This window comes from the organism of the source record quoted next, unplaced genomic scaffold (assembly GCF_019419815.1).
Source record: "Pyrus x bretschneideri cultivar Hongxiangsu unplaced genomic scaffold, Pyrus_bretschneideri_v1 Contig80, whole genome shotgun sequence".
Classification (NCBI taxonomy): domain Eukaryota; kingdom Viridiplantae; phylum Streptophyta; class Magnoliopsida; order Rosales; family Rosaceae; genus Pyrus; species Pyrus x bretschneideri.
Window position 1 is genome coordinate 598,574 of NW_025999821.1, and position 21,756 is coordinate 620,329.

The 21,756-nt window shown below is 37.6% G+C and overlaps 1 protein-coding gene across 1 annotated transcript; it reads right to left on the minus strand.

The window, feature by feature from the left end:
• Nucleotides 1–15,794: 15,794 nt before the first annotated feature.
• LOC103946775 (probable methyltransferase PMT26) lies at nucleotides 15,795–20,802 on the minus strand. The gene is made up of 9 exons (XM_048575845.1): nucleotides 20,614–20,802; nucleotides 19,248–20,296; nucleotides 19,013–19,162; nucleotides 18,267–18,537; nucleotides 17,724–17,834; nucleotides 17,455–17,629; nucleotides 16,826–17,098; nucleotides 16,391–16,585; nucleotides 15,795–16,287 (listed from the first exon to the last, which is right to left on the minus strand). Exons 2-9 carry the CDS (start codon nucleotides 20,280–20,282, stop codon nucleotides 16,059–16,061), a joined length of 2,439 nt encoding a protein of 812 aa, XP_048431802.1. The 5' UTR covers nucleotides 20,283–20,296; nucleotides 20,614–20,802; the 3' UTR covers nucleotides 15,795–16,058.
• Between the last annotated feature and the right edge of the window lie 954 nt (nucleotides 20,803–21,756).

A 21,756-nucleotide genomic window follows, 5' to 3' on the forward strand; every position in this document is an offset into this window, starting at 1 on the left:
CGTTATTGAATTGGATGATTGCATACGACAACCCAAAACATTTCCCACAAGTCCCCTACATGATTGCATAATAGAGATACAAGCAAGAATCATTACGCTCTATGAAAATTATAAGTGTTGACGAGGCATTCGTTACTATGATTGCATGAAACTTATGCCAAGAATTCGTTTAACGCGATTGTTTATAAGCAACCTCCACTACTTGTGAATATAAGTTCGTAACTATTAGGTGAAACTCACTTATATTCTAGCGTCATATTCATGCATGAAAATTAAGCGTGCACTCTCAATAAACATACATAAATAAGTTATCAATCAAACAGTTAAACAAATTGAATCCACGACTTATGAAATGCAATTAGAAGTAATCAAATCAAAACGCAAGCATAAACATATATTTCGAATCCCCCCCTAGCCAAGGGGGGGTTTAGTTCCTCATGATACAAAACAAAGAGAATCAAAGAAACACCTAAACATTCCAACAACTCAAACTTGAATTGTATGAACGTTTAGGCCCTCTTCTCTTCCATTCCTCATTCGTACAAAACAAAGAGTATTGAAATTAAACATTGAAATCAAAGAAACACCTAAACATTCCAACAACTCAAACTTGAATTGTATGAACGTTTAGGCCCTCTTATCTTCCTCTTCGTTGTAGCACAAGGTCTAATGGATAGTTTGATGGTGTGAATGGTTTGGGGAGTGGTGAAAATGGAAGGAGGAGGCCACGGCAATGGGATGATTTCTGGTGTGGTGTTTGGATTATTAGGGAGAGAGCATGGCACAAGGGAATGGTTGGTGTTTGTGACTGAAAATGTGTATGGAAGAATGAAAATGAGAATGAGTGGGAATGAATGCTTATTTATAGGCGAAATGGGGGGGAACATGACAGCTAGGAGGGAATGTGGCTGCATGTTTGAATGATTAAAGGATGCATGTGGGTTGGAAATGCATGTGCAAGCATGTGTTAGCTGATTTAAAGAATGTGAATGCAATCTGAAATGCAAGTGAATAAAGGGAGTGCATGTTTGAATGATTAAAGGGACATGTGAGGGTGCAATGATGAAGGAATAATCTGAAAATGCAAGGTGAAATGAAGTGGAATGACAATGGCATGTGGAATGTTTATAGGAAAGGTTTAAATGTCCTAGAACTAAAGGGAACAAGGTTCCAACACTTTGGTCTTCAATTAGGTCTTCAATTTCGTCCAACACTTTGGCTCCAAGCATAAGCTATCCATCCTTAGCCCAAAAGTGCTCCAAAAGTCTCCAAAATGCATCTTTTTGCTCCTTTAGCCCTTTGGACCTACAAACACACGAAAATAGCTTAAAGTACTAAAATAACTAAAGAAACATAACGTAAATGCACGAGAACAAGCCATTTAAGTCGCATGAATATGCTCCTATCAGTGTAGTCTGAAAATCTGTGTGAAATTAGAGAGTATATCCGGTGAGGAATTGAGGGATTCTCTAAGGCATGTTACTACATTAAAAATATTGTTTTAATTGATTAAATGTGAGCTAGTGAGTGGTTACTACAGTTAAGTGTATGCTCGAGGGTAGGGATAACTAAAATTTGTGGGAGTAGTGATTTTTAACATGTCATGTTGCATTGGAAATCCCTGAGGCGATTGTTGGAAGGTCTAGGTTATGTTTTGTTTTCTTTGTTTTGCTCAAGGACTAGCAAAAGCTAAGTGTGGGGGAATTTGGTAGGAGCATATTTATGCAACTTAGTTAGCTTGTTTTCTTGCATTTACATAGTTATTTTCAATTTATTATAGTGTTTTAAGCTATTATCGTTTGTTTGTAGGTTCAAATGGCAAAAGAAGCAAGAAAGTACATTTTGGAGCTATTTGGAGTAGTTTTGGGCTTGGAATGGATAGCTTGCATATGGAGTAAGGTGGATGGACGAATTTGAAGTCAAAAGAGGCTAGGAACATGCAACAAATTTGGAGAAACAAGTTTAAGACAAAGAACATAAGGACAGAGCAAGGAACATAGAACATTATCCAAACAACCTTATCTTATCCAAACCTAATACTAACCTAATCTTGTTCTACCTCAACACCCCAGGTTAATTAGGTACGCTTAAATTAACCCTCAGATTTTTCTTAAGTCATTGAATTGAATGGAATTAGCGCATCGCAATCAAATTATTCCTCAAAAGTTCCCTACATGAAAGTGCATAATAGAGAAACAATCAAAGATCATTAAATTCTACGAAAATCATAAGTGTTGACCAGGCGTTCGTTACTATGAAAGCACATGATACTTATGCTAGGAATTTACTTAACATGATTGTGACTAACAACCTTTACTACTTATGAATATAAGTTCACAACGATTAAGTGAAACTCCCTTATATCCTAGCATCAGATTTATGCATGCAAATTAAGTGTGCACTCTCAATCCACATACACAAACAAGTTTTAATTCAAACAGATAAGTAAATTGAATTCACAATTCATGAAATCACAACTGGAAGTAATCAAATCATATTGCAAATATAGCCATGGTTTCGAAATTCCCCCTAGCTAAGAGGGGATTAGTTCCTCATACTCACAAAACAAAGATTATTGAATTTAAACATTGAAAACACAAGAAAGATTACACCTAAAATGTTCCAGCAGCTCCACTTTGAATGGCAGGCACGTCTAAAGGTTATCCTCTTTCTTCCTTGCTGCGGCACAAGGTGTGGTTGGTGGTTTTGGGGGCGATGAATGGTGTATTCTTGCTTAGGATGATGAATGATGGCTGATGAGGGTGAAAAGTTGTGGCAGATTGTATATGGAAGTGAATGGATTGAATGAATGATGTAGAATGGTGTCTAGGGTTGCGGCAAAGGTCTTTCTGAATGGCATGAGGGTTCCCCCCGAAATTGTGGCTGAAAATATGTATATATAGGTTCGGCCAACCTTAGGGTTAATCAGATTAGGGTTACAACTTAGCACATTTTAAGGATTAGGGCCCTAGGGTTCGGCACAATTAATTAAATCCACTACGGAGAGGGTTTGGCCCAATTAATTTTAGAAAAGGATTTGTATAACCCAAATCTGCATGGAATAAGGCCTAATAAATCAAAATCCACAAGGAAAAAGGGATAAAGGGGTGCAACAGATATTGGAGGGAAATGTGAGTGGATTGCAAGGCAAGGCAAGGCTTTCTAGAAGGGAATAGGCGCCACCTTTGTAGGGTTTCTAGAAACAATGTGTTTTGTGGCTCATTTGGGACTTCTAGAAGAGAATGCTTCTAGAAATATAAACTTAGGTCCCCTTGCAGCTAAGATTAAGGCATGGTAAGATTAGGATAGGATAAGATAAGGTTAGATAAGGTTGTGGATAATGTTTCCTCTTTTGAGCTGATTCCTTATCTTCTTTGTCTTGAATTTAATTTCTTCATCTTCTTATCAGATTCCTAGCCTTGCGATATGCCCACAATGCATCCTCCAAACGTACGCTCCAATCCTTCCTTGTCGGCCCAACAGTGTTCTCTAGAATGTGCTTGATCTCCCTATTTGAAACATCGGCTTGACCATTGGTTTGAGGATGATAAGGTGTTGAAACCTTATGCGTAACGTTGTACTTCTTGAGCAAAGCCTCAATGGTTCGATTGCAAAAGTGAGAACCTCCATCACTTATGATTACTCATGGCATTCCAAACTTTGCAAATAGGTTAGTTCTAATGAAATCTGCAACCACTCGAGAATCATTAGTTCAGGTGGCTTTTGCTTCCACCCATTTCGACACATAATCCACAGCAAGTAAGATATAAAGGAAACCATGTGAGGAAGGAAAAGGACCCATAAAATCAATGCCCCAAACATCAAAAATTTCAACAGGAAGTATGACATTTTGCGGCATTTGATCCTTTGCACTTATATTACCCATTCTTTGGCAATGATCACAAGACATATAAAAGGTTCTAGCATCCTTAAATAAAGTTGGCCAATAAAATCCACATTCTAAAACCTTAAGGGCTGTGCGTTGTGTCCCAAAGTGTCCCCCACATGCATAAGTGTGACAGAATGTCAAAATAGAATTGAATTCCATGTCATGCACACACTTACGTATAATCTGATCCGAGCAATATTTCCACAAGTATGGATCATCCCAAACATAAAATCTAGCATCTTTTTTCAATTTATCACGTTGGGTTCTGTTTAAAGTGTTTGGAACTTGTTTAGCCACCAAATAATTCACCAAATCAGCATACCAAGGCTAACTTACCTTAATGGACAGCAATTGCTCATTAGGGAATGTTTTTGAAATAGGTAAGTGCTCCAAATCATGTACCATATGACTTAGGTGGTCAGCCACCACGTTTTCACTCCCCTTTTTGTCTCTAATTTGGATGCCAAACTCTTGAAGAAGCAGTATCCATCGAATTAGCCTTGGTTTGGCTTCTTTCTTGGTGAGCAAATACTTTAAAGCTGCATGATCAGTGAAAATAATAACCTTAGTACCAAGTAAATATGATCGAAATTTATCTAAAGCAAAGACAATGGCACGAAGTTCTTTCTCAGTGGTCGAATAGTTTAATTGAGCATCATTCAATGTTCGGGATGCGTAGTAGATAACATACGACTTCTTGTCCTTTCTTTGGCCTAAAACAGCCCCTAACGCATAATCGGATACATCACACATGAGCTCAAACGGAAGGCTCCAATCAGGTGGAACAATGATGGGTGCCGTGGTTAGTAAGTCCTTGAGGTGTTGGAAGGCTACCGTGCACTCCTTATTGAAATCAAAAGTCATATCTTTTTGTAGGAGACGGCAAAGAGGTTGGGAAACCTTTGAGAAATCCATGATGAATCTTCGATAAAAACTTGCATGTCCAAGGAAAGAACAAACCTCTCTAACCGAAGTAGGAGAGGGCAAGGGGCGCACAAGATCTATTTTCGATTTATCAACCTCAATATCTTTTTTAGAAATGATATAACCTAAAACTATGCCTTGTTTAACCATGAAATGACATTTTTCCCAATTTAGAACAAGGTTAGTTTCAATGCATCGTTTTAAAATCAAATTAAGATTATTCAAACAACCATCAAATGAATCACCAAAAACGCTGAAATCATCCATAAAAACCTCAATAATTTTCTCAACATAATCTGAAAATATGCTCATCATGCATCTTTGAAATATGGCAGGTTGATTGCATAAACCAAATGGCATGCGACGATAAGCAAATGTACCAAAGGTGCATGTGAAAGTGGTTTTTTCTTGATCTTCCGGAGCTATCACAATTTGATTATAACCTGAATATCCATCAAGAAAACAATAAAAAGCATAACCCGCTAACCTTTCAAGCATTTGATCAATGAATGGCAAGGGGAAATGATCCTTCCTTGTAGTGGCATTGAGCTTCCTATAATCAATACAAACCCTCCAACCTATTTGGATTTGAGTAGGAACAAGCTCATTTTCGGCATTTGTCACCACAGTTGCTCCAGATTTCTTTGGAACACATTGAACCGGAGAAACCCAACGACTATCCGAAATTGGATAGATCACTCCACAATCCAATAGCTTGATTATCTCCTTCTTCACAACTTCCATCATTGGAGGGTTGAGTTAGTGTTGAGCCTCTTGAGATGATTTAGACCCTTCCTCCAAAAGTATACAATGCATGCATGTGGTAGGGCTTATTCCCTTGATGTCGGCCAAGGTCCAACCATTTGTTGTTTTGTACTCCTTTAACACCCTCACTAACTTACCTTGTTCTTGTGCCGTGAGTGAGGAGGAGATAATGACGGGCAAGGCCTATTGGTCTCCCAAGAAAACATACTTCAAATGGCTTGGCAATGGTTTAAGTTCAAGAGAAGGTGGCTGCACAACTGAAGGAAAGGGCTTATTAGTTGAAATTGAAATTGAAATTGGATCCAAAGACTTACCAAATTGTAGTGGCAATGACTCAAGGACAGCCACTATCTCAATCATATCTACTTTAGGGGGCACGACATGGTGTTCTCTATGCATGCCGTGGGTGGCCAAAGTGGCTGATCCATTGTTTTTTAATTCCATTCCTCTTGTAATGACCAATTCAAGTGCATCTTCATTCAATTGTTCAAAATGGTCCTGCGCCAAGGAATCAATTACATCAATAGAAAAACATGAATGATCAACACTAGGATACTTGATAGATTCAGAAAGATTGAAATTAATAACTTCCCCATCAAATTCCATTGTCAAAGTCCCATTAAACACATCAATCTTAGTGTGGCAGTTTTGATGAATGGGTGTCCGAGGAGGATTGGCAATGAAGGGGAATGGTCTGATTCTTCCATTTCAAGCACGTAGAAATCCGATGGAAAGATTAAATGATTGACCTGCACTAAAACATCTTCCAAAACACCCTTTGGATAGGCATTAAATCTATCGGCCAATTGGATAATCACACCATCATTTCTTAACTCACCTAGGTTCATAGATGCATAAATTGAGTAAGGCATGACATTAATAGATGCACCTAAGTCTAGCATGGCATGTTCAAAACGATTATTGCCAATAACACAAGGAATTGTAAAACTACCCGGATCTTTGCATTTAGGGCGCATTTTACATTGTAAGATGGCTGAGACATTTTCACTTACCTTGACAACCTCTTTGTTCGAAATTCTCTTCCTAGTAGTGCAAAGTTATTTCAAAAACTTAGCATACCTTGGAACTTGCTTAATTGCATCCAAAAGTGGTATATTGACTTGTACTTTTCTAAATGTCTCCAAAATGTCCTTTTCAACCTCCTCCTTCTTCGATTGCATGAATCTACGAGGAAAGGGTACATTTGGGGGAATAACATTAGAAATAATCGAATTTGGAACCTCCTTACCTTTGGAAGACAAATGGGAGTGTTTGGGTGGCTACGGCATAGGTAGTGCTACCCTTGTTGTGGCTTGCTCTTGTTCCTCCTCCTCGAATTGCAACTTTTCGTCCTCAGTTGGGGCTGATTTAGATGGTTGTGAGGCCGTTCCAACTTGTTTTCCACTTTGCAACATGATTGCTTTGGCATATTCGAGTCCTCCTTTTGGGTTGACAACGGTTGAACTAGGCAACTTGCCTTGTTCTCTGAATTGGCCCACGAACTCCGCAATCTGCCCTACTTGCTTCTCTAATTCATCAACCTTTTTGTCCTTATTTTGCATTCCCTGCACCATAGAAGTTAGTAATTGAAAATTTGATCATTATCTATGGACAAACCTGATTTGGATTGGGCAAGTTGTGCTTGGGGTTGTGTGTGTGCATACGACCTTTGGTAGAATCCCGGAGGTTGCTGCCTAAATGGGCTTTGTTGTTGGGGTTGTTGGGGCTCCCTCCATTTGAAATTTAGATGATCTTTCCAACCATGATTGTATGTATTAGAGAAAGGATCACTCCTTGGTTGGTTTTGGCTCCCATAACCCACGACGTTGGCAGATTCCCACCCTCCGTTCTCGATCAATTGAGGGCACTTAAAGCTCGGTTGGCATTTACCTCATTAACTTGTTGCTGCCATGGTATGTCTCTTTGAACAACACCTTCATATTGTTGAGCATTTAAAGCTCAGTTGGCAATGAGAGTCTTGGCAGCCATGGGCATTTTGTCCACGAAAGCTCCTCCCGCTGAGGCGTCTAGCATTTGGCGTTCAATTGGTAGAAGCCCTTCCTAGAAATATTGAAGAAGAAGCTCCTCCTTCATTTGATGCTGTGGACATAAAGCAACAAGAGTTTTAAAATGTTCATAATAAGTTGGAAATGATTCACCTTGGTTTTGCTGAATGCCACTAATCCTTTTGCGTAAAAGAATGACTCGAGAAGTTAAGAAAAACTTCTCCAAAAACGCCCGTTTCATACTCTTCCATGATGTGACAGTTCCGGGGGCTAGTTCATACAACCAATCTTTAGCCTTTTCTAAGAGGGAAAAGGGAAAAGCCTTCATCTTCAAAATCCTCCCATCAACATTCACCAGGGTCATGCTTGAGCAAACAACCTCAAACTCCTTCAAGTGTCTATTAGGATCTTCCATGGACAACCCATGGAACTTAGGAATATGGTGCAGTAAGCTAGACTTTAATTCGAATTCGTCGATCTTGTCTGGGGCTGCCCTTGGATATTGAATGCATAGAGGCATGGCATTGTCCAATCCCGAAGCGGAAAGCTCCTTGATTGTTCGATTGTCTGCTGCCATAGCTTGTTCTTCCTCAAAAATCTGAGCCGTGGTCTCCTCTTCCACTTGCACTTCGTCTTCTTCAAGATCTGGTGCAGGTTGAGGTGGTTGGGGTTCTTGTTGATTCCTCTTCCTTCTCAAAGTTCGCTCGAAATTGTCGTCGAAGTCTAAGATATGCACACGAACCGATTGAGAACTCCGAGTCATAAACTAGTACCTAAAAACACGAAAACAACACAATGTCAGCAACTAAAACAAAAAACACACGAAAATAAACAAAAAGAAATAACAAGGGATTAGCAAAGTTGCTAATCCCCAGCAACGGCGCCAAAATTTGATGTGAAAATTAACTTAACACACAAATTAAACCCTTATTTGACAATTGTAGTATATATGTAAGTAGGGATCGTTCTTAAACCGGGGATTAGGAGGGTTTGCTAAAACACTTTAAACTGACTCAAATAGCTAAAACTAAGCTTTAAAACACTTAACTAAACTTAAAAGACTCAAAACAAGTTCACAAGACTCAAAATAAGCTAAAAACACTCAAAACTGCCTAAAAACACAAACTGGGCAGATTCTGACTCTAAACACAATTTTGGACGAATTTTAGTTTTAACTTGACTCAAAACACTTGAAAACACAATCTAAAACAGATCCTAACTAGTTAGACACTCTAAAATAAAAGGGGGATTTGGTTTTGGACGAAAATAAAGTAAACAAAACAAGAACTAAAACTAGGCAGATTTGCACAAATTTGGTGGAAATAGATGGATGATGGGCTAGCTAGGAGGTCTTTCTCCACACATGACATACTTGCATACAAAACAATCTCCAGTTGCTTTTTGAATGAACCATGAACCTCAACACCCCAGGTTAATTAGGTACACTTAAGTTAACCCTCAGATTTTTCTTAAGTCATTGAATTGAATGAAATTAGCACATCGCAATCAAATTATTCCTCAAAAGTTCCCTACATGAAAGCGCATAATAGAGAAACAATCAAAGATCATTAAATTCTATGAAAATCATAAGTGTTGACAAGGCGTTCGTAACTATGAAAGCGCATGATACATATGCCAGGAATTTACTTAACATGATTGTGACTAACAACCTTTACTACTTATGAATATAAGTTCACAACGATTAGGTGAAACTCCCTTATATCCTAGCATCAGATTTATGCATGCAAATTAAGTGTGCACTCTCAATCCACATACACAAACTAGTTTTAATTCAAATGGATAAGTAAATTGAATTCACAATTTATGAAATCACAACTGGAAGTAATCAAATCATATTGCAAATATAGCCATGGTTTCGAAATTCCCCCTAGCTAAGAGGGGATTAGTTCCTCATACTCACAAAACAAAGATTATTGAATTTAAACATTGAAAACACAAGAAAGATTACACCTAAAACGTTCCAGCAGCTCCACTTCGAATGGCAGGCACGTCTAAAGGCTCTCCTCCTTCTTCCTTGTTGCGGCACAAGGTGTGGTGGGTGGTTTTGGGGGCGATGAATGGTGTATTCTTGCTTAGGATGATGAATGATGGCTAATGAGGGTGAAAAGTTATGGCAGATTGTATATGGAAGTGAATGGATTAAATGAATGATGTGGAATGGTGTCTAGGGTTGCGGCAAAGGTCTTTCTGAATGGCATGAGGGTTCCCCCTGTAATTGTGGCTGAAAATATGTATATATAGGTTCGGCCAACCCTAGGGTTAATCAGATTAGGGTTACAACTTAGCACGTTTTAAAGATTAAGGCCCTAGGGTTCGGCACAATTAATTAAATCCACTAAGGAGAGGGTTTGGCCCAATTAATTTCAGAAAAGGATTTGTATAACCCAAATCCACAAGGAATAAGGCCTAATAAATCAGAATCCACAAGGGAAAAAAGATAGAGGGGTGCAGCAGATATTGGAGGGAAAAGAGAGTGGATTGCAAGGCAAGGCAAGGCTTTCTAGAAGACGCCACCTTTGTAGGGTTTCTAGAAACAATGTGTTTTGTGGCTAATTTGGGACTTCTAGAAGAGAATGCTTCTAGAAATAGGTTTAGAAATATATACTTAGGTCCCCTTGCAGCTTAGATTAAGGCATGATAAGATTAGGATAGGATAAGATAAGATAAGGTTAGATAAGGTTTTGGATAATGTTTCCTCTTTTGAGCTGATTCCTTATCTTCTTTGTCTTGAATTTAATTTCTTCATCTTCTTATCAGATTCCTAGCCTTTTGAACTCCAAATTCGTCCATCCATCTTGGCCCATACATGTGCTATCTATTTAGTGCCCAAAACTGCTCCAAAATGCACCAAAATGCGCTTTCTTGCTACTTTAACCCTTTGGACCTACAAACACACGAAAATAGCTTGAAATACTACATTAACTAAGAAATAACAACACAAATGCACAAGAACAAGCTAACTAAGTTGCATAAATATGCTCCTATCATTTTCCCTTCGGATTTTGGTGCACCCTAGTCCTTTTCCCACCTAATTTCTACCAAACCCTAATCTGATTTCCCTAGGATTTGTGCCATGCATCATATATATATATATACATGTTTATGCCGCAAAAAAGATCCCATCCATTCACTCACTCATTCATTCATTCATTCATTCATTCATTCATTCATTTAGCCATCAGACACCATAATTCACACCATAAACACCTAAATCACCCTAGTGCCGCAGCAAGGAAGGAAGGAGAAGAAGAGTGTCGTGCAATCTACCATCCAAGGGAGTTCCACAAGCTTGCCATTGGAGTGTGGAGTGTTTTTGGGTTCTTTCTATCCTTAGTTTTAGTTTGATGTTTATTTTAATTTGGTTTTCAATTATGATGAACATGAGGAACTAATTTCTTTGTAGTTGGAGGTGAATTCGAAGCCTTGATTATATGTTTTATATGAATTGATTACGTCCAATTATTGTTTCTTGAGTCTTGAATGTGATTTGCTTATCTGAGTTATAAAAACTATTTATGTATGTTGATTAAGGGAGTTTCATCTAATCATTAAGAACTTATATTCACAAGTAGTGGAAGTCACTAGTCATGATTGTGTTAAGCAAATCCTTGGTATGAGTATCATGCTTTTCATAGTTACGAATGCCTCGTCAATGCTTGTGGTTTTCAAAGAACTTAATGACCTTTGATATGTCTTTCTATCATGCTTTTCATAGTTAGGGAACTTGATAAGGATAATTTGGTTGCGATGCATATTCCATCCAATTCAATGAGTTAAGGAAAATCTGAAAGTTAATTTGTGCTTTCCATGGTTAATTTGGGGCATTGTCATTCACAGTCTAAAGGAATAATAACTAGATATTGGTTTGTATGCATATGTCCATGTGTGGAGAAGGACCATCTAACTAGCATTTCACCCTTTTTAATTCACCAAATTCGTTTTTATAAAGTGTTCTATGCAAAGTTTCTGTTTTAAGTTTTAAATTCGTCAAAAACAATCCCCTATTCATTGAGTCTTGTCTTTTGAGTCAAAATCTGTTTTCTTTTAGTCTTTTGAGTCAAGTTAAGTCTTATTTTCATAGAAATCACTTGTTAGGTCTAGAATTGAGTCTTTTTTAATGCTGGTTGCTGTTTTGAGTGTTTTGAGTCAGTTTTGAGTCTATAGAGTCTAATTTAGTGTTTTTAAGTCTTATTTGTGTTGATTAGCATCCCTAGTTAATCCCCGGTCTAGAACGATCCCTACTTACATATATACTACAATTCTTAACATTAGGGTTTAATTTGTGTGTCAAGTTAATTTTCACATCAGTTTCCAAAAGATCAAAACCTTATTGGGTGTTAAAAGTGCATAGTTTTTTCTCTATGGAGCATATTTGGACTGTTTTCAGCATTAATGCGGTCGAACGAGCGCACGTTTTAACACTTTTTGGAACTTTAGAACATAAACACATATAATACGCTACTAGGACCATAGGAATGAGTGGTCAAAATATCAAAATTTTATTGGCTGTCAAAAGCACACAATTTTTTCTTGGGAGTGTATTTGGACTATCTTCGGCCTTCAAGTGATCAAACGAGGGTGCGTTTAACACCCTTTGGAACTTATGAAAATGAACATATTATATGCTATGATGACCATAACAATGAGTACTCAAAAGATCAAAAACTTATTGCGTGTCAAAAGTACACATTTTGTCCTTATGGAGTTTATTTGGATTGCTTGCGACATTCATGGAGACAAACGAGCATGCTATTGATACCATTTGAAACTTAAGCAAATAAACACTTAAAATACACTGCTAGGACTATAACAATGAGTACTCAAAAGATCAAAAGCGTATCGGGTGTTGAAAGTACATAGTTTTCCCATATGGAGTGTATTTGGACTATTTTCGGTATTCATGGAAACAAATAAGCGTCCGTTTGATACCCTTTGTAACTTAAGAAAATAAACACATATAATATGCTACTAGGACAATAAGAATGGGTATTCAAAAGATCGAAACATTATTGGGTGTTGAAAGTACACAATTTTTCTCTTTGGAGCGTATTTGGACTGTTTTCTGCATTCATGTGGTCAAACGAGCATGTGTTTGATACCATGTGGAACTAAAAAAAATAAACTCATATAATATGCTACTAAGACCATAAGAATGAGTACTCAAAAGATCAAAACCTTATTGGGTGTCAAAAGTACACAGCGTTTATTTGGATTGTTTTCAGCATTCATGTGATCAAACCAGGGTGCGTTTGACACCCCTTGGAACTTAAGAAAATAAACGCATAATACCTTATTGGGTGTCAAAAAGAGACAGTTTTTCCATATGGAGTGTATTTGGACAGTTTTCGGCATTCATGGAAGCAAATGAGCATGCGTTTGACACCCTTTGAAACTTAAGAAAATAAACACATACAATACACTACTAGGACCATAACAATGAGTCCTCAAAGGATCGAAACTTTATTGGGTCTTAAAAGTACGCAGTTTTTCCATATGGAGTGTATTTGGACTGAAGCATTCATGGAAACAAAGGAGCGTGCGTTTGACACCCTTTGGAACTTAAGCAAATAAAAATGTATAATACGCTACTAGTTCCATAAGAATGAGTACTCAGAAGATCAAAAGCATATTGGGTGTCAAAAAGTCACAGTTTTTCCTTATGGGGTGTATTTGGACTGTTTCAGCATTCATGTGGTCAAACGAGCGTGCATTTGATACCCTTTGGAACTTAAGCAAATAAACACATATAATATGCCACTAGGACCATAAGAATGAGTACTCAAAAGAGAAAAATCTTATTGGGTGTCAAAAGTACACGGTTTTTCCTTATGGAGTGTATTTGGCTTATTTTCGGCGTTCATGTGATCAAACGAGCATGTGTTTGTCACCCCTTGGAATTTAAGCAAATAAACATATTTAATACACTATTAGGATTAATCTATGAATGTCACACCATGATCGCCTTCTTTTGTTTTTGTAATGTCTTATGAATGTAAATTCTTCATTCTGAGTTTTTTTTTTTTTTTCATTCAATGACAATGTATCAAAACATATCATCATTTCGTCATAGCACCTCCAAAAATTCTATCCCACGTCCTACACTTTTGCATTAGCATTATTTTCGTTCAATCATTTACCAAACATATGTAAAAGATCTTTACGGGTGCGTAGCCCTTGTGAGTAAAATATAAAGGCCTTTTGCATGTGCGAGTGTTATTATTATTGTAAGGTAGTAAAGTTAGGTGGTGATCCTGTTGTTGTTTGTAGCTGGTGTAGCCTTTGTTCTAATCTTTTGTTGGTTTGGAACGTTTAGCTTTTCTTCTTCAGGATCTCTACATTTATGGAGGTACGATTTTATTGGATTTACATAATCCTTGAATGATGTCCTCCTCGTTTATGGCCTTGCGCTTTTCTCTTTGGCATTTGTCGGATGCTTCTCCTGTAACGAAGCTGATGAACTCGGAGACGCTTTCTCGGACGTTTCGTTTGCATCTTGTGAGATTTTTCCGTTGCCCGGAATCACATTTTTCATAATGCGACATTGGCGATGGGGAAGAACCTATCTTGTTCTTTGTTGTTGTGCACATGCACTAGCAGTAGTACTGCTTCTAAACTGTAGTATCTCATCTTCCATTTCTATTTCCAAATTATTGATTTTGATTGGGGTGTGTCTGTGATGTGAGAGAGAGAGAGAGAGAGAGACTGTGCCCCTATTACGTAGCACAATCTCGTTCTCTTGGTCACTTAGTGATTAAAGATTCATAATCATCCGACTTTGAATTTAATTAAATTTGATATCAAAGATCTCATCTTCCATTTCTATTTCCATATTATTGATTTTGATTGGGGTGTGTCTGTGATGAGAGAGAGAGAGAGAGAGAGAGAGATTGTGCCCCTATTACGTAGCACAATCTTGTTCTCTTGGTCACTTAGTGATTAAAGATTCATAATCATCCGACTTTGAATTTAATTAAATTTGATATCAAAGATCGAGGTCAAAACCTTAAAAAGCACATCTATTTAACCTCCACTCTTGATATCAAATCCAAAAATAACTGACTATTCAATTTTTGATGTTCAGATGACAAAAGAACATTCATATTGTGGCATGCCTCATTACTACAAGGTCTTACCTCTGATTTTATTCAACGTTGTAAAATGACTCACGTCAACTCGACTACCATCTAGTTTTGGCTTGCAAATAAGACTCTAATTCAATTACAATGTATATCAAACTTACAATACTAGCTCCTAGCACGACATGCTCTCGTATTTTACAGTAAAACCAAAATGGAAAGTCGAGCTTTGAGCCTCCAACTTTTGTTTCCATAAAACAAATTGTGACCCAATAATAGGAAAAATGATCCGAATAATGCGGAGTACCAAGTCTAGCAAAAGCATTTCACAACAATAGAATCGAAATCCTCAAGTATTATATATGATGAACTGCCGATTTAATCCCTGTATTATCATCTCAGTGAAAATTATGTTTCTAAATTATTTTTCGGTAAAATAAGTCCCTAAATTCATTAGAAATTGCAAATTTCATCCCTAATATTATACTCAAAGGTATTTTATCCAATTTTTCGTCAACTTAAGTCACATAACACATTTTAGAGGATATTGCCGTCATTTTCTTACCTATAAGCCTTAATGTTGCATATAGGTCGTGCATCTAACATTTAATTTATCCTTCAAAGTTAACTCCATACAATATTTCTTCGAAGAAAATAAGTCCTTAAACTATGAAAAGCTACCAATCTACTCTCTAAAGTGTATCACATGCAAGTCATGTGACTTAAATTAACGAAAATTTGAATAAAATAACTTCGAATCTAATATTAGAAATGTAATTAGCAAATTTTATTAGTTTGATTATGAAAAGTGTTACTGACACTCCAAAAATCTCGTTCTACACTCCTCATAAGTGTATTTTTGTTTCCAAATATAGAAAGTTTGGAGCGTAGAATGAAATTTTTGAAATGCCAATAACAATTCCATTGATTATTTATGAAATTACAGCATTAGTTTGACGCCCTAAGTGTATGCAAGTAGCATTAGTCATGAAAACTTCACTTTTTTGTACATCCCTAGGATTTTTCAGAAAAAAAAATATATAGTTTAGTAACCTAATTTTCAGTAAATCAACATTTCACCCTATCCTACCAATAGTTTAGTTTTGCATGCAATTGTAACAATGTGCTCATTTTTCTTCCATCAATAACCTGTAAGGTAATGTTACAGTGAAATTCCAAACACCGACCTTTCAAAAACGAAAACAAAATATTGTAACAAACGAATTACAGACACTACAAGCCCTAACTAAAATGATACAAAAGGCTAATATAACATAAAGTACAGTTACCATGAATTTCGATAGCAACCAAAACATAAAAAGAATGTGTAACGATTATATCCTCAGCAATGCCAGCAGCCACTTCCGGCCACCACGCTTAAGCGATGGCATACTTGAGTGTCTCCAACTCTTTGGGCCGCCACATGGACTTCTTCACACAGAGCAATCCCTCCTTGTCCTTTGAATAGGTCATGCGAACCTCCCACTGCATCGATCTCACCATGTTCTCCAGCTCATTAATAGTCTCAACCTCGTCTCGCACGATAAGGGTTCCCTCAGGTCGAAGAATTCGATCAACCTCCGCAACTACAGCCACTAAATTGCACCTGCCATTCACAAGCCATTCCAAAGTCAGACAGTGAAAAAAATTGGTGTATCATATAATGAATGCTTTGCAGTGGAGAAAACAAGAAATGGAATAGTGTGCACCTCTTTTTAAGCTTGGAAAACAGATGGTCGGAATGGATAAGATCATAAGACCTTGGATATGTGCTAAATGATTCGCACCAATCATGATACATACCAAACAAACCACGTTCGTAAATTATGGGTAGTGTGTCTGGAGAGTCTACTGAGACCACATTCATGACCCAAATTTTCAAATCTTTCACAGCGGCAGCAAATCTGCAAGCACAACCAGAAGTCAGAAATAGAGCAATAAGCTACCTCAAAGATAAAAAAATAAAAATAAAAAAAGTTATGCAAGAACCACCTCTAAGACAACATATTCTTTGGCGATGTCAAGAACAATAACAAAGATAAATGACAAAGCACAATTACACTGAAGATGATCGGTTTTTCCATGCATCAAACGAATCCATCAAAACACACTATTCAACATAACCAAGGAACGATTTTTCTTACCCTCCATACACAGCTCTCATGTCCATAACATTCCGGACAGATGTCCAGTTAATCCCCATTCCATTCAGGTATGACTTTGTCACCACACGTTTCCAGTGCTCATTGTCTGCAGTGAAATCCTCAGGAGCAGGTTTTCCATAAACACCAACTTGGGAACTTAACAACCAGTAAGGTGGCTTGTCCAACCTCGATGGCCATTGTTCAGGCCATTCAGACCCACGTTCTGTTGCATCTACAGGCACTTTGTGCATGCATGCTTGTAATGGCACATTCCTGTACGCACAAAATTAAGATTAGGGTAGTTATAGAGCTTAGATTATAGCTATCTCAGGGTTCGCATCAGACAAATTTTGGCAAGAGTAACACCATTGCCAATTGTGATGGGGTTTAGTTTTGCTTTTCCAAAGCATCATAATATTTTTTTTTTTTCCACGTGGTTTTAGAACTACACTATACAGAGAATGTCCATTTTCCTCCAAGTTCAGCAATCTCATTAAGCCAGAAACAGAACTGAGTAATTCAACCATGAATGCTTAGGCAACTAAATCAAAAGTCTGGAGAAAAATTTGTTTCCCTGAAAACATTAAATTAAAGGTGAAAGAAAAGGATCAGCTGAATATAATGTGTACCAGGCAGCATTTGGCTCATCAGACGTAGTGCAGATGGGAGGCTCGTTCTGTGATCTTTTCTCATAGCACTCATTCGAAGTAGGCTTTTTGTATATAGCAATACCAACTCCATTTATTGTATCCTTACTAATTGACAACAGTTCCCAGCATATTGCTTTTGTTAGTTCCTTCATGGCTGCAGATGATTCCCACAAATTTTAGACTTGTTAGTAGTAAACAACCAACTCCAATTCAAAAATTTCAAATATACAAGGTTTAAACTTATGTACCTTTCCATATTTCAACATCTTCAGCCAGCTTCTGATATATTGGAGTAGCAGACCACACAAAGAAACCACCAGGTCTCAACACACGATTCAGCTCCAATAGAAGCTTACCACCTGCACCATGTTTATTGGTGAAAGTCCAAATGAAAAGAAATAACCAAATAAGTCTCCTATGTCAGAAAAAACTGACTCAAACATCTAGGGCTTCTTTGGTGTCAGTTCAGAAACAGCGTTCTATCATATAAATCATGAAAAGCAGTGCAAAATTTGCAGCTCAATTTGAAAACTGCTCAAGGAAATAAACAATCTTGAAAACGAAATGCATCATAAACTAAAAATCTGTTTCCAGCTATCAACTTAGAAGTTACAAAATAGAAAACCGAAAATTATTGTTTTCAAGTTATCAACCTAAACCCTAAACTAGGTGTGACAGTTATCGAAAACTCAGCCAAACAACCCCGGATTTCACACATTGGAAACTGCATTTTTAAACAACAATCTAAGCTTGATCACATGTCACACTGTAAATCAATTCACAAGAACTACCTTCTATATGCCAAGGAACCCTGCAGCGGGCACAGTGAACAACATCAAAAACTTTGCCTGGGAAGGGAAGTCTCTTTGTGCCCATCACAGCAGATATGGCTGGAATTCCTCTTTCAAGTGCAAACTGAACCTGAGCTTCATGCTCGTCTTTTGGGGCCAATGACATTGCAAGGACATCTCTGTCAAAGAGAAAGCCTCCAAAGCTTGCAACTCCACATCCAACATCTAATACAACACGTGAACGTTTTCCCCAGGCAATATCAGGAACAGACTACAACAGAAGAGAACCAAGGTTAGCATAATTTTGATGAGCAGTAACATGAAAGATATATCTTATCTAGTTGTTTTCTACTGGTGAATCACATCCAAAACTTGTGAAATTCATAGGCTGCCAAGACATGTCACTCTAGAGATGAAATTCCTGCCTAGGTCTTAAAAAGATATTCCTTAGGACTCTGCATATCTAACCAGAGCGTCAATTATACTGTAACAAGAATCACAGAAATGCATATACTACATCATAAATGCATAGGCATTAATACGATATAGACGTAGCAAAGACTGACATATTCTCCAAAGCATGAGCTGATTAAAAATATTAGGGAAGGGGAGAAGACAAGGATTGAATGCACACATTGACACATCTGAAGAAATGTACATACATATTTACAGAGAGAATAAACCAGCATGCAAAGTAATACAAGTGGAATGTATTTGAAAAATAACAAATGCATAAAAGTATTCACCTCTAGTATGAAATCTATATAATGAAGAGCACCACGCTTGAATTGTGTTCCACCGCCCGGAAAAGTAAGGTATTCACCAGTAACTTTGACCCAATTCTGATGCCCCTTAACTTGAGCAAGCTTGGCATGCGGAACATTGTAGTACCATATCTACAAGAATGCACCTTATCAATCTATGTCACAAAGGAAAGAGGACAATGTGGAAAAAAATGTATACATTGATTAAGTTATATACCTTTTCCCTGCTTGTTGGCCACTCAATTGAGCGTCTATATCCTTCTGGGAGAGGAAGAAGGCAGGTGGGAGCCTCTTCGGGACAGTGCCTCTCCCGGTGCTCGTAATGCTTGGTACTTCGAAGACTCTTGATGGCTTGCAAATTGTCAAGGCAGGGGATGAAATCAGGCCCAGCAGTGGAATTGCAGACTTTCCAGTTGTAACTGATCTTCTGATTAGAAGTACGCTGAGCCTCCTTCTCGTTCTTTGACTCTGCCGATTGAGTTGACCACGAACCATTTTGAGTTGTAGTCTCGTTCAACAGCTCTGACTGAGCAACAGAAGGGAATACCTCATTTGAACTTTCGTTTTTGACCTGCTCATTTTCCTTTTTCTCCTCTATCTGACCATTCACCTTTTCTGTATCATTTATTTCTTCAGAGCTGTCTAATTTTTTATCACTGTCATCATCCGACTTCTTATCATTATCACTGGAATCAGACTTCTTCTCGTTTTCACCACCATCGCTCTTTTTTTCTGCATCTTCAGAATTCAATTCTCCATTTTCCACCTTAGAGTCACCATCTTCAGTTTTCTCCTCACTCTTGTCTTCAGTCTTCTCCTCAATCTTGTCTTCGGTCTTGTCCTCAATCTTGTCTTCAGTCTTCTCCTCAGGCGTCTCTTGAGTCTTTTCCACAAATCTCTCCGCAGTAGAGTCTTCAGACTTCTCTTCTACCTTGTCTTCGCCCTGAGCAGCACCATCACTGTCTCCTTTGGTTGCGTCATCAGGTAAGTCACCGGGGTTATCTTCAAATTGCCTGTTTTTGGTGTCACTCACTTGTTCCTTGACGCCAATGTCATTGCTGTCCTGCTCGTTGAGGTCACTCTTATTCTCCTGGGGCACATCAACATTTTGAACGGGAACTACAGAGGAGGAGGTCATCATCCAAACGGCGACCAAGCACAAGGCCACAAACACCACAATGGTGACGGTGGAGCAGTAGCCATTGGAGGAGGGCCTCCTACTATCTACTCTAGTATATTTACCTATGGCCATGTTTGACCCAGCACCTGAAAATTGAAACAAGACGAAAGCGAATTACTAGGACGAAATGAAGTAATGATGGTAGCCCAGATCTGTAGCAATTAACAGATCCGGCAATGGATCCAAGTAACAGGAAAGGAAAAGGATATAAAGCAATGAAGGTCTGAAAAATGGAAAATATGGGAAACAGATTACTAAAAACAGCAGCAGGAATCCCAATTGACCCAACAAAAATAACCTAATCTTGGTTAATAATATCAAACAAAACTAACACAGACGGAACTGTAAATTCAAATAATTTGGAGAGCAGATCAAATCTTTTGGAAGGGAGGTAAGTAAGTACCTTGTTTGTTTGATTGTGTGTTTGGGAAGATCTGATATGTGGTGTTGTTGAGGGTTATTCCTCCATTATCCGACCTTCAATAATCTCCAATCAGCAATCTCCAATGAGAAAACGAAAGAAAAGAAAAAAAAAAGAAAACACAAGGATTTGGCAGAGGATGGAGGACGCGGACGAGATTTAATACCAAACACTCCACTCCACGAGACAGAAAGAAAGAATGATAGAGGAGAGAGGACTCTCTTTCTAAATTCGAAAATTTCTGGTTATTTTCCGACCATCTTTGCCAACCATTAGGCTTCTAAATAGGTATAATCTTATTCTACATTTTCCTATCTTCATTTTGATATATTATGGGTCGAATTTGGTTAAGAAATGATTAAATTACAAAACTTTAAAAATTACCCAAAATCGTTTTTAACGGAATGACCAAAACCATGAACGGTGACGCATTACTCAGATTAGTGTTTGGTTTAGTAGGATGTGATGCACACTTATGGCTTGGCATGGTGTTTCCTTGGAAGCTGCCTCCAGCAATCTGCGGTAAGAGATAGTTGTACCATTATTGAGTCTTCTACGCATACATGTGACAATGCGTTTTTATTTTTTTCTTTTAACAATTAATATCATTTATACATTAAGGGAGAGAGAATAGTTTAACCTCACAATGGATTAGTAATAAGTTGGTTCAAATTTGTATTTGTGCGAAAATCAAACATAAGACCTCTCGCTTATAAGTAAAGATGAATACCACTAGATTCTAGTACTAAGTGACACGTGATAATGCATTATTAAAATTTAGAATATCATGAAATATGCGTATAAAGTATAAATTTAGATGGACAATTAAGTTAACTGTCAATTTTACCTTGAATATCATGAATGCTTACTTGAGATCTATGAAGCGCTTGTATTGAATTGATATGTGAAAATTATATTTATTGACGTTTGGGGTTTACCCAACATAGTGCTTAATTTATGGGACTCATGATAATCGTCAATGCTTTTCCAAATCCTAGATGAATTTATGGACTAATTTATGGATGTTTGGTGGCTTATTACATCACGATCAATGCAAGGAAAATGATCCAAATGGAAGCTTGCTGGCTTATTGGGTACAAAACCATATCAAATCTAAACCGAAGT

Bases quoted from the DNA above. Each gene is read 5' to 3' on its own strand.
- LOC103946775 (XM_048575845.1), bottom strand. From the start codon at position 20,282: ATGGCCATAGGTAAATATACTAGAGTAGATAGTAGGAGGCCCTCCTCC. The intron at 17,835-18,266 runs GTAGTTCTTGTG...AACATGGTGCAG, and splicing joins GGTTCCTTGGCATATAGAAG to GTGGTAAGCTTCTATTGGAG. The intron at 16,586-16,825 runs GTAAGAAAAATC...TTGTGCTTGCAG, and splicing joins ATGAGAGCTGTGTATGGAGG to ATTTGCTGCCGCTGTGAAAG.